The 13,085-nt window shown below is 58.6% G+C and overlaps 1 protein-coding gene across 1 annotated transcript in view; it reads right to left on the bottom strand.

The window, feature by feature from the left end:
• Positions 1-7,488, bottom strand: part of CPXM2 (carboxypeptidase X, M14 family member 2) — an 82,025-nt gene extending 74,537 nt beyond the window's left edge. Inside the window, exon 1 of the mRNA XM_028512868.2 lies at positions 7,034-7,488. Within this exon, the coding sequence (XP_028368669.1) occupies positions 7,034-7,343 (310 nt within the window). The 5' untranslated portion in view covers positions 7,344-7,488. The remainder of the gene's footprint in view (positions 1-7,033) is intronic.
• Positions 7,489-13,085: the final 5,597 nt, after the last annotated feature.

The raw sequence follows: 13,085 nt of genomic DNA on the forward strand, positions 1-13,085 counted from the left end.
TACAGTAGCAAACCCCAGAAATTGAAAAATTCTTTGCTGCATATTTTCATTTTCCCCAGGAAATTCCAGCCTGGCAGCCTCTGCACTCCCGCCTGTGAAGGGTCCAGCCCAGGGCCCTGAGCTCCCACACAGCAGGGAGGCCTCGCCCCACGCCAAGGAGTCCTCAGAAGCACCCCAGAAATGCAACCTCGGGGCGTCGAGACAGACAGTAATCACAGCTTTCTGAAGCGCCACCCCTCACACTCACCTGCAGAGAGCCTTGCCCGGGAGAGCCTGCAGGTCTCTGCGGGTGGGTGTGAAAACCCCACACAATAGTGGCTGCACACGCATGCTCCACTGGGTGTCAGCCGAAGGGCCACGGTGTGGGGAGGGAATGGCCTGTGCCCTTGTCCCCTTCTCAGCCTGTCCAGCGCCCTCGGAAATGGGCTCACCAGGGACCAGGTGAATTCTGAAAGGAGGCTGAGTGGCTGCAGGAGGCACTCACTTCTGCTACTCAGTGCCATGGACAGTCTGGGGTCTGGGGTAGAGGTGGGGGGACCAGTGCAATTTTCTAAGCCTTTTACCAGGGCTAGACCAACTCAACCAACCAACCAACCAGTCAACCAACCAACCAACCAACCAGTCAACCAAGCAGTCAACCAACCACCAACCAATCAAAAGCCCTCCCTACCTTCTTCACCTGTGTCTTCCCCATCAGCCTCTGTCCTCCTCTGGGCCAGCTTTTGTGCAGGAAGCTTGGTCTCCATCCAGGGTCCCAGGACATGAGGGACAGTCACTCCCAGCCTCTGTGCAGCCATAGCCACCTTCCTAACTTGCAGCCACGTAAGGAACTCGTTGATGAAAGGGTCACAGCCATAACAGTGGCAGCTGGGGTGCGCCAGGGACTGTGTGGGGCACAGTTGGTGTTTGCCTGTCTCAGTTTGGGGTCAGCCTGGGAAGCGCCTGAGACAAGGCCTTGGTCCAGGAGTGTCTGTGGGAGGTGACTTCATGAAGAAGGGAAGGGACAGGAACTCAGAGGAAGAAATGCCAATAACCCGGGCTGCGTGTCGAGCAGGACCCTCTGGGACCCTGGGGAACCGAACAGAAAGTACCCGTGAACTGTCCCTGCGAAGGCTGGGTGGCTGCACCGTGCCCCAGCTAAGCTCACACCAGGAAGCCCGGCTCAGTCCCAGTCCCGTGTCCCAGCGAGTAGTCTGAGGCTTGCAGAAGTCACTCGTGCCCGGAGGTGGCAGAGCCAAATCTAGTCCCAGCTCTCTCTGAATCCCGAACAAACTGTGCCGAACCCCTGCACCTGCCGTGCACAGACTGCCTAGCCCGCAAACACCTGTGGCACTCGAGTCCTAATTAACATCAAAGGTGTTTGGTAACACTGCAGCCATCCCAGGTCCCTGGGGCCCAGACAGGTTCCCAGATGAGCAGCGAGCTGGATGCCAGCCAGTTACGGACACCAGCCCTTCGGGAGGTCCTCCAAAGACATCCCTGGGGGTTTCATGGGTTTCACGATCCAGGAGGGGAAGCTGTGGTGGCAAGGATCTGGGAAGGTCCCTGAGGGCAGAGCCATTGCTGGCAATTCCAAGCCTGGGAGCGAGGCTCCCTGGCCCCTGCGGACATGTAGTGGAGACCTCGCCTCCAAAGTGCCCGGGGCCCAGGTTGCCATTGCCATTGCACTGAAGGCATCATCCACGGCGAGATCTGGCAGCCACGGATGCTCGAGGCGCATGGGAAACTGTTTTTAAGAACCGCACCCTCCAATCCAGCTTTCCTAACACCGAGGATCCCCCCTCCATCAGCCACCACGCCTGGCTTCCAGAGCCTCGGGCACAGGCAGGGGGGTCTGCCAGCATGAACAGTTGACTTTGGAGAACATTTTGGAAAGAGAGCCATTCTCTTGAAAGCGATTTGCTGATGTACACGAAATAACCTTTCTAATAAAGCATCCTTGCCCTCGGAATGTGGTAGGGAGCTTATCTGGACAAAACACTTTGGATTTTCTTCAAGTGAGCATGTAGTCTCGTGACACAGGGATTTCTTGTCCCTTGTTCACGCGCGCTGAGAGCGCTGTTAGAATACACACGGAAATAAACGCTCACCAGCACACTCTCCTGCCCCTCAGCCCAGAGAGAGAGGTGTCCATCCGGAGGTCCGGGGAAGCACGGCACCCTGAGAGAGCAGAGCAAGGCTGAGGACGGAAGCTCTTTCCAGAGACTGGCTCGGGGCGCACACAGAAAGGGCTTTGTTTGCAACGGAGCATGCTCACATAACAAGTCTTCGGTGACGGCCCCGAGGGCTGGGGCACAACACAGCACAAAATGCAAACGCGCAGATTCTGGTTCTGGGCACCGACATCCAGCCAGATGTGGCTGGCTGCCCGCTCCATGAATTCCGCGGCTGGGAACTCGGACCGGGGCTGCAGAGGAGGTGCGGGAATGCGTACATTCGAATGCGTGCATTAGCCACTCCCCGCCCCCCATCCTTGAGGAGGGCAACAGACAGGTAAAAACCCAAAAGGTAAAGGCTACGTAACTTAGTCTACTCCTAACTCGAGGCACAAGGGAGGAGGGACCAAAAAAAATCTCCAAATTGCCTCCTCGGGGACTTGTTTATTAACTTGTTTCTCCTGCCCCTTGGGAAAGAAGTGGTGGGTTATGCAGCCGTGATTTGCTTCTTGTTTCTATTTTATTCTCTAAAAACAGCACGGCCTCGAACCCAGGTCACCCCCTTGGAGATGACGTGCGAACTGAGTACACGCCCAGCCCACCGGCACGCCCTAAGTGTGGTCCCTCTTCTACTCTTCACCCTGGGCTGATGAAAAGTGATGACCGGAGCCTCACCCCCGGGGCCCAGAGCATTCCGGCCCCAGGCATCTAGAAAACACTGGATTCTGCTAGAAAGAGCTGGCCACGTGGAATCAGAGAGAAGCCAGCAGTCCCCCTACGAGGAACGACATTCTGGCCATCAGTACTGTTCCCCGGCGTGAGCAGAGCCCGTCGGGAGAAGGGTGTCCGCAGAAACCGAGGAAACTGCTGCCGGAATCTCGCAGGGAACAAGGTTGGCTGAGCTCCTGGTCCCCTACAAGTTCTAAAACTCTGGGAGGAAGTGATGTGCACCATGAGGACCTGAGAAGCCGTGTGACCCTGAGTCCCACTCGGCCTCGGAAAAGGGTCGCACAGCTCTGGGTCCTGATGGAGGCAGGGGGGTCCCACACACCTGTACGTGTAGTAAGACTGCCGAGAACCACACTAACACTTGCACACACACGTACACACACGAGGGTACATAAAAACTGGTGGGGTATGTGATCCAGTTAATAGTATCGAAGCCTTGTCATCCTCCTGTTTTTTTAAAAAGATTTTATTTTTAGAGAGGGAAGGGAGGGAGAAAGAGAGAGAGAGAGGCATCAATGTGCGGTTGCTGGGGGCCGTGGCCTGCAACCCAGGCATGTACCCTGACTGGGAATCGAACCTGCGATGCTTTGGTTCATAGCCCGAGTTCAATCCACTGAGCTACGCCAGCCAGAGCTAACTTCCTGGTTTTGATACTGTATGTAGCAGCGATTCTCAACCCACTGGGGACTTTTGTCTGGAGACATTGTCACAGTGGGGGGGGGGGGTGCCGCTGGCATCTAGCAGGTCAAGGCCAGGCATGCTGCTAAACATCCCACAATGCACGGGACAGCCCCTCAGCACGCACCCACGGCCCAAAATGTCACGGCTGCCCCGGTGGAGAGCCCCGGGCGCAAGCATTGCCATGGGGGGGGGGGGGGGGGGCGGCGGGGGTGACGGGCACACAGGACCTCATTGCACTGTCTCCGCAGTTTCCTGTGAGCCTGTAATATTTCAAAATAAGGACAAAAGTTTTTAAAGTTCAAGTCTACTCGGGATATCAGGGTGCTACCTCTCCGGGAGTCCGCCAGCCACTCCTGGGAAAACGCAATGCCCTCCACTAACCAAAGGGCTCGGCTGCCCCAAGCCAGTGCCGACGCCCACGGCAAACCTCTGCGGCAGACTGAGAGGGCAGCTGAAGCTCACCCCGCAACCAACTCCCTGGGCCCCTGGCTCCTTAGGTCAACCCTCCTGGGAAACACAGACGGAGCCCCCTGACGCTCAGGTCCTTTGCCTTCCGTCTTCCCTTGAGCCCAACCTTCACGAGAGACAAGGACGACCCGGCCCCGAATGGTGTGGTTCGGCGGGCTGGGCATCATGCCACACACTGGAAGGTCCCAGGTTTGAGTCTAGGTCAGGGGACATGCCTGGGGTGCAGGCCAGGTCGCCAGCTGCGGGCATGCGAGAGGCAACCGGTCGATGTTTCTCTCCCTATCTTTCCCTTCCCTTTCCATCTCTCTGAAAATAAGTAAATAAAATCTTAAAGAATAAAAAAGACAAGGACTCTCTGGAAAACATCATCTGCAAAGACAAAGCACATGATGGACTTTTAAATTAGGTTATACGTGTCGCTGCATTCCTGTTCACCCCTGAGTCCAACCTCTCACACCTGCCTCGGGGCCTCGATAGTGCCTGACCCGCAGCACGGAGCCGGGGCTGAGTTCATTCACGCTGAACACCCCACCGTGTCTCCTCCTTCCATAAATATAAATGCCTCCCTGAGACCCTGTGACACCCACGCCTGGAGCGGTCCGACGCAGTGGCAAGTGCGTCTCTTACTTCTCAAACAGTCCGCGCATCGAGCTGACCCATAAAGTGGGGAGAAAGTGAGTTCTCTCGCCCCAGCTGCGCTGCACAGAGCTGTCACAGGTGCCCACAGTCAAGGTCATTCCCAAACCGGTCTCTCCCACTGGGGGTCCAGGGTAAAGGATTGCATTGGCCAAGCACACCCCCCACAAAGGATAGAAGCTGACAGTCTGTGACACGTGTCACACTTTGCTTGGCATAGTTGGGGTCCCACACAGCCCACCGGAAACACGGGAGGCCCCGAGCTCAGTCTCTGAGCCGAGTCTGGAATGCTCAAGGACCTGTTGTCCGTGTGGGGATCAGCCACCCCACTCAGTGCACCTGCCATTACTGTCTCAGCCCCCCGACTTCTGTTCCAGGAGGGCGGGGGCAGAGCCTCAGCTGGCACGCGTGTGGAGCAGGTTCCTGGTAAAGACCTGTGGCATGAACAGACGGCTCACAGAAGGACTCGCACGGCCATGCCGTGGCACGCTGCAAGGTTTCGTTGGAAAGCTTCTAGAACAATTAGCAAAGCACAGTGAGGGAGCAGGCCCGGTCTCCCTGCTCACAGACCAAGAGGCTGAGGGGTGTGCAAAGCTGAGGGCCCAGCCCCAGGCCTCGGTGTTAAGTGCCGTCCTCGGACCCTCAGTCTGGGGCTTCTCCCCACCCCCCACCCCGCCATCCCCAGTAAACACCAGCCTAGCACCCGTGTCTTCCTCTAAAATAAAATACTCCAAAAAAGACACACGCCCTGGCTGGTGTGGCCCAGTGGATTGAACACGGGCGTGTGAACCAAAAGGTTACCGGTTCAACTCCCAGTCAGGGCACATGCCTGGGCTGTGGGCCAGGACGCCGGCTGGGGGTGTGCAAGAGGCAACCAATTAATGTACATCTCATACACCGATGTTCCTCTCCCTCCCCTCCTCTCTCCCTCCCGTCCCCTCTCTCTAAATATAAATAAATAAAAACACGTGCAAATTTGATTTAGACCACCAGCCTTGAGTTGAAAACCGCAAGAGAAGGGCTTCCAAATCTCCCAAGCGAGCAGCGACGCTGAGCAAGTTACCGCACCGTCAGTGCCTCCCTTCCCCTCCGTAACAACAACGATGGGGTGCCCGCCCCTGGGCCACGGAAGGGCAGAGGAGATGGTGACATTTGCAGCTCCTAATGGAGCCACGGCAGGTGTCCTGTGGACACAAGTGTCTCTACCCAGTCCTACTCCACTGTGCCTTTTCCGATCCTTCATTTTCCTAATTCTGCAGAAAATATCGGAGTCCCGGGTGGCTCTGGTCAGGGTTGCGCAGCTCACAGAACTGCCTGCGGATGCACAGAGCTGCCCAAAACTGAAACATGGTGGGCAGCGCCCCCCACCCCCCCCCAGAGCACCTTCCAAGGGCTGCCCACCCCCAGCTGCACCCCTCCCCCCGCCTCGCTGCAGCCTTTCACAGACGATTTAACCAAACAACGGCCATTCCTCCCACGCCAGGAGCTGCCTAAGGTGCCACAGGCACAGCGGGTCTCCTTTCGGGGAAGGCCATCACCACGCCGCTCCGCAATCCTGAAACACTAGGACGGGAGCTCTGTGCAACCCGAGCAAAGAATGTTTGCACCGACTGAGACAGAGTCCCCTTCACGGGGCGTGTGAGACACAGAAGGGGAGTCACTTCCCGGGACAGGGCCGGCAGGAACCTCGGGTGGGCTCCAGGAGGGTGGAGAGATGGGTGGAACCCAGGGCACCCCAGGCTGCCCGGGGAAGCGGGCCTGTCCCGGTGTCCTCAGCTTGCCCTCTGCACCGGGGGGCGGGGGGGGCACCGGGGTCTGGCTGCAGTCCAAGGCTCCCCAGCAGAGGCTCCCTAAGTGGGCAGAGTACTCAAGGGACCCTGAGAAAGCAGGAGATGGGGAGGCGGCTGAGGGGACCCTGGCTGGGTCAAGGCCTACCTCTGAGCTCTCTCCCGAAGGCCACTGTGCCGGGACACACCAACCCTTCACGTCCCCAAACCCGAAACTGAAAACTGGGCAGAAGAGGACGAGTGTCTGGCAGGGGGATCCTCTGCTCGGCACCGCTCAAACTGGGCGCAAGAGGTGCCCAGCTCCCCGGCGGCGTCCGGGCTGCACAGCCCTGTCTCCACCTGAGGGGGTGCCCGTCAGGTTCAAGTTCTGGGGAGCTCCGAGGGGCCGGCAGGGTGCGCAGGACGCTCTCTAGAAAGGCAGGGGCGGGGCTGCAATGAGGAGGGTCGTGGGGGTCTCCCGTCCTAGATACACAGACAAGGAAGCCAGCCGATCCCCCAGACCCAGCTGGCTGCGCTGAGAGAGGTTCACGGCCACGGGCGTCCCCTCGGACCGCCCCGGCGCAGAAAGTTACTTACCTGGTGGAGGCGTCTCCGGAACCAACTTCTCCCTCTTCGGAGCTTTCTTGGGCTTGGTCACCCTCTTGGGCGGCCTGGGCTCCGGCGGGTGTAGCTCCCGCACCCCCTCCCCCGCCCCCGCAGGCGGCAGCGGCGGCGAGAAGGACTCAGGCTCCAGCTCCGGGCGCGCATAGTAGTGCTCCTGGCTCCAGACCTCCTGCACGTAGTAGTCGGGGTTCTCTAGGGCTGCTTCCTGAGCCCCCACCCCAGCCAGCGCCACCTCCAGGATCACCAGGGCCAGCACCAGCGCGGCGGGCCCCCGGCCGGCCATGCCCACTCTGCCCCGCGCCCTAGGCAGGGTCGCTGTGGCCGGGAGCGGAGGGCGGGCGGTGGGCTTGGGCGCTGCAGCACGGCGCACAAGGCGCGGGAGGCGGCAGGCTGGCCGCGCGTGTGACCGGCCGGCTGGGCTGGGCTGGGCCAGGCCGGGCCAAGGGCGGGCAGGGGCCCCGCCAGCCGCGGGGCGGGTGCAGGGGGGCCGGCCCCGCCCTTCCTTCTTCGCTCCCTTTCCCCACCAACGGCGCCAACTGCGCAGCGGCTGGCCCGGGGAGGCAGCAGGTATTAGAGCCATCTCCATCCCAGGGACTGTCTCCAAACTTTTCCCCGACCGGCACCCACGCATCTGAGCTGCCCTGCGAGGCGCCGCCGCCCCAGAGATGCAGCGGAATCCCCTCTGGAAGAAAATGTGTCCCGCCCTTGCGTTTTAGGGGTTGCAGAACCACGACCAGAGATGAGAGAGGATTCGCACAAACTGAAGCTGGAAACCTAGACCAGACATGCATTTCCCACTGGGCTACATACAGTCTTCCTCTCACCTTGACCCTGATCCTGTTGCAGGCACTGTGACGGAATTCCTGAGCCACCTGGTCACCAGGTTCAGAGGAGCCACCGGGCCAAGGCCCGATGACTCTGCAGGGTCCCCCCCTCCCATACGAGACGGTGACTCTGGGGGACTGACAAGTGGAAAAGTGGGATTATTATCCTCGGCCGGCCTGGGCCGGCCCCGGTGATGGTTCGTCCATGGAGCCTCCCCTGCCCAGAGCCACCCCCCTCAGGCAGGAGGGGAGCTCAGCGCCCCCCTAGAGGGCGCCCGCTGCCCGGGGACCTCTTTGCGCTGGTCCTCCAGGCTGGGTGTTGGGGGTGCGGGCCTCCGTTGGTTTTCTGCATTGGTTCCCTGTTGCTGCTGCAACAGAGGACCACGAATGTCATGGTTTAGAACAACAGGTACTGACTGCCTTGCGGCCCTGCGGGTTAGAGGTCTGAGCAGGTGCCATCAGCCAAAATCAGCACTGGCAGGCCGCACTCCCCAGGGGAGCCTCTGGTGGGGGGGGCCCTTCCAGGCTCATGGGGGGGTGGTTGAAGCCAGTGCCCCCTGCAGTGTCCCTGAGGCCCCCGAGGAGGTGCTGGCCGTCAGCCCCGCCCTGTTGGTCTTCTCCTGCCAGCTGCCCGAGCTCCTTCCCTCTCGAGAGGACTGCCTGGTGGCCTCTCCGGTCCTGGCCTGTGGGCTGCACCCCAGAGCCCGCGCTGGTGCGCCGACTCCCTCCATGGCTCGCGCTGTCTCTGACGTCCGCCCCTGTGGCCGGTTTCCTCCCGGCACTGGAGCGAGGTCTCTACTTGGGTGGGCTCCTGCCCTTCGATGGGCCCAGACAGTGCAGGACGGTCCCCTCTCTGGGGGTGATGACCCAACCACACCTGCTGTCCAAAGCCCAGCGGCCATGAAACCAGCGTGTTCTCAGGGCCCCAAGACTCAGGAAGAGATGTCTTTGGGGGGCCATTCTGCCTCCCAAGGGACAGACTGGTGCTCCTTTCTGAACGCACTGCCACCTTCCCAGCCCCTATGGGCCCTGCCATTCTGGGATGCCGGGGACCTGAACCTGGGCTCCCCGGCAAGGCCCCCGTTTTCCTGGTGTCACGTGTCTGAGCCCGCACGGTGGGCAGGCAGCGTGTGGACCAGCCCAGCTGCCGTCCTCTGCCTCTGCCTCCCCCACCGGCCACCTCGTTTTTTCTTCCCTTTGCTGGCCCCACCCCAACAGGCCACCGAGCTGGGCCATCCTTCGGGGCAGGTCTTCCAGTCCCCCGGCCACAGACAATGCAGAATGGCTGTGATGAGAAGAGGAAGCTCGGGCCCAGGCAGGGCCCCACTCGCCTCCCCACCAGGAAGGAGGCCTTGCACCGGGTCCCCAGGACATTCCAGGACCAGAGCTGGTGGGGGTCTCCGGAGTGAGACAGGAGGCGGGCCCCTTTGCCCCCTCAACCGCCCTCCCAGCAGGCCGGGCTGGGCTGCTCCAGGACCCCCCTTGGATGTGTGCTCACACTCCTCTGTGGTGTGTCCCCAGAGGCCACTCACACGGCGCTCCTATCCTAGGCCAGGCACTCCAGGCGACAAAACAGGCCAGCGCGGGGCTCCCAAGGCAGAACGGAACCCGCCTCCAGCAGCAGGCGACCAGCCGAGAAGTCGCAGCTGGCTGTGTGGAGCACAAGGAGGGGGTCCCCTGGTGTCCTGGCACCCAGCAGCGGCCTCCGAGACCACCCAAACCAGAGTCACAGCCGGCACCACCCCCACCAAAGACGTCAGAGCTTGCAGAACGTGCAGGCACCGGGCCCAGACCCGCGGGAGCCTCCTGCGAGGTAGGACAGGCCGCTGGCGTATCTACGAAGCTCCGCAAGTCCCTCTGAGGTGGCGAGAACTTGAGACGGGCCTCCCCTCCCATTTCACAGAGAGGGAGACTGAGGCCCAGGCTCCCCCACAGACCCAAAGCAAACTAGCGACAGTCAGGACGACACCCTGCTTTTGTGCCTCCCTGCCCGACAGTGTGCACCTGTGTGGCCCTGAACCCAGGAGTTCTGAAAACAGGTTCCTTTCCCGGTGCCTCAGCAAAGGCGTTACCGTGCACCTGCTCCACGGCGTCGGGCCAGCGCTCAGACACCACCGCCCCCCCCCCCCCGCCCCTGCTCCCACAACGCAATTTTCAGCTCGTCCCTGGAGTCGGGAACTGTGTCCCGCTGCTCACTGCTCCCCCATCGTTGCTGGTTTGTTTTCCAGGGACAGACACGTCATTAAAGCAAGCGGAGCAGACAGAACAAGAATCGATTGCACGGAAGCCAATTCCCCCAACACGCAGAGGCCCCCAGCACTGCGTGGTCTGCCTCGCCCACCCCTGGTCCCTCTCTCTCTGGGACTGCTCGCCTGGAACCTTGCAGGTCACAGTCCGGGGAGGGCAGGGAGGTGGGGTGGCGAAGCTGACCTAGTTTTCTTGTCTCCGTGCCCCATCCTGCTTCTCCACACTGCCTGTCTGCTCGGGAGGGGGCTTCCCCAGTCCTCAGCTTCCCGGATGAGGACGGTGCCCTCTCTCCTTTACCATCTAATCAGTCCACAGAGGGGTGGGCCAGAGTAGGGTCACAGTTGTTTGTATGGAAATAATATGACGAATACATAACAATGCAAGGATAAACTCTGTGTTTTGTGTACTCGCAACTGTAAATCTACTTTGGCCACCCCTAGATACGTGTATCTAGGACTTACTAACAGGTATCTAACATTGCTTCTTGTGGCTCGCACCCTTTACCTCAGCGCTTCCTCCGTTCCCGCATCCGGGATCCTAGTGCATTGTTCGGAGCCTCACGCCCGATGACCGGAGCCCTTACTCAGCGGGCCCCCCTCGAGGGCGTGCCGCCCACCCTGCAAGGGAAGCTCTGGCTCTCCCCCCGAAACACCCATGCGTAGTGTGGCTTTCTCACTGGCGAGCCCAAAGGGCCTATGGATCCCACGTAAATCCAACCCCTCTGCATAGGACTTGGGGGGCTCATGTACGCACCCAAACCTGGTTCTCCCAGCTTACCAGTGGGCAATGATGATAAAGCGTACTCTTTTTCTTTTTTTTTTTTTGAGAGAGAGAGAGAGAAGAGGAGGGAGAGAGAGAGATGTTTTCATCGATCTGTTTTCCACTTAACTGCAGTATCCCCTGGCGGATCCTTGCATCTGCCCAGACCCGGGATCCAACCCACAACCGTGTGGGGACGACACTCTAACCAGTGAGCCGCCTGGCCGGGGTGGTACAGCATGCTCCTCACCGCCCCCGGCCCAGGGTCCGTGAACTCCTCATTAACTAGTGACCACTGTGATCTGCTAATTCCACATCCTCCGTGGAAGCCATAGAACGCAAGAAAGACAAAAAAAAATTCCCAGTAAATCCTTGTCCGCAGCTCACCGGGGCTAGGGGTCTTTCACAGTGTGGGCAGAGAGTGCTTTGTCCTGAGACCTTTTTGTTCCCAAGTTAACAATGTGTTGAGCTGAAATCGGGGACCCCGCAAGGGCAAGGAGCCTTTCCCGGCAGCGCGAGTGGAGCTCAGTAAGGGGCTCACTCGTCCCGAATGTGCTTTGTGCTGTAAAGCTGAGCCTCCAGCTGGATGAAGCTGCTGATGCACATCTGGAAACCAAAATAGCAGCTCAGAACACCCCCCCCCGCTCCCCCCCCAGCTTCTGAGTCTCTCAAACGGTGTTCTTTCAAGTCTACCCGCTGCTGGCTTCTCTCGGGAATGTTGCATGAGTTTCTGTCAAGCAAGGTAAGCCCGTGTTCATTCATTCATTCATTTCTGACACTCAGGATTCTGTCCAGCTAATTTCTATTGCATGGCCTAAATCTGCACTTGTCAAATAATCCCCAGACACCTTACCTAGCTAACACCTTTTTAAATATGTATGAGCCCCACCGAGGAGATTTGTGTGGAGTTGCTTGACGAGGAACGTTACAGTGTTACAGGTCCAGAGAGCGTGCTGTTGAGACAAATGTCACGACATGGGTACTTTCATGGCATTTTTCATAACGACCTCTCACACCTGCTCCTTTCCCTAATTATCCCGGAGGCTTTTACACCCAGAGAGAACGAAAATGGAATTGTTTTGTTTTTTAAGATCAAGTAATTTGAAAAATTAGCTACTATATATAAAAACATGCTCTGACACAGTCGTTGCTAAAAATACAGTCTCCAGATAGACGCCCGTGGAAAGAGATACTAAGTTGTTATGGCAACTCTGATCATAACCGCAAAGCTGGAGGGTTTTCCCCGGCGTTGCTCTGTTGAGACGTGGCAGTTTAAATGGCAATGTCCTCTGTGATGTCCTCAATCTCGTTACTGCATAATTACCCATTTCACATTTAATTTTCAACATGTTTGTTCTTCCTCCGATGCTCTGCAGACTCGGCGCCGCTTTGATGAGCCTCGTTCTTAGCTGGTGCCCCCCCACCCCCACCCCCACCCCCAAACGCAGCTCTTCTCCTCCCTGTGGCCTCTGTGCTGTGATTTCACTTCCAGGTCGACCCGGAGGAAGCGGCTTTGGCTTGAGGTCCTCCATGTGTGAGCAAGAAGCCGCTGTTGCAAAACTGTTGGGAAATCCCACCAGCACACTCCTGGGGAGACAGCGCACTCCGGAGCCAGGGGCTGCTTTGTGTCCCGGGAGACCCGGCGTTCCGGGTCACCCACCGTGATCAGCACGGTTTCCGGGCAGGAGCACATCTGACCTTGGGGCACAGCGGACACAGTGGAGAGCGGGAACAGACCGACGAATGGGGCTGAAGGCGTTCAAGTGGGAGCCAGCCGGTCTTTGTGGACAAGTTCCTGATGGTCTTACAGGTGAACTTACTTATAAAAATATGCCAACATTCCCATCTTATCAAAGTTTTCTTCCAGGAAATTTTTTAAAAAAGAGTAAAACCTTCTTAGATCATTTTATGCAGCCAAGTTAATCTTGATCCTAAACCCAGAGAATGACAATATATTTTTAAAGAACATAATGGGTTCATTTCATTAGGAACATGGATGCAAAAAAATTTAGGTCAGATAGTAGCTAACCGACTCCAACAGCTTGTTGTTTAATGCGGTGTGACAAAGTCGGCCTTGTGTGAGGGACCCAAGGGTGGTTCAGCGGCAGCAAACCCCCCTGCACAGCTCATCACATCAACAGACCAGAAGACAAGTGTCGTGTGACTGTGCGAACCAACGAACTGTCAACAAATTA

The sequence above is a fragment of the Phyllostomus discolor genome, chromosome 5 (assembly GCF_004126475.2).
Source record: "Phyllostomus discolor isolate MPI-MPIP mPhyDis1 chromosome 5, mPhyDis1.pri.v3, whole genome shotgun sequence".
NCBI lineage: Eukaryota > Metazoa > Chordata > Mammalia > Chiroptera > Phyllostomidae > Phyllostomus > Phyllostomus discolor.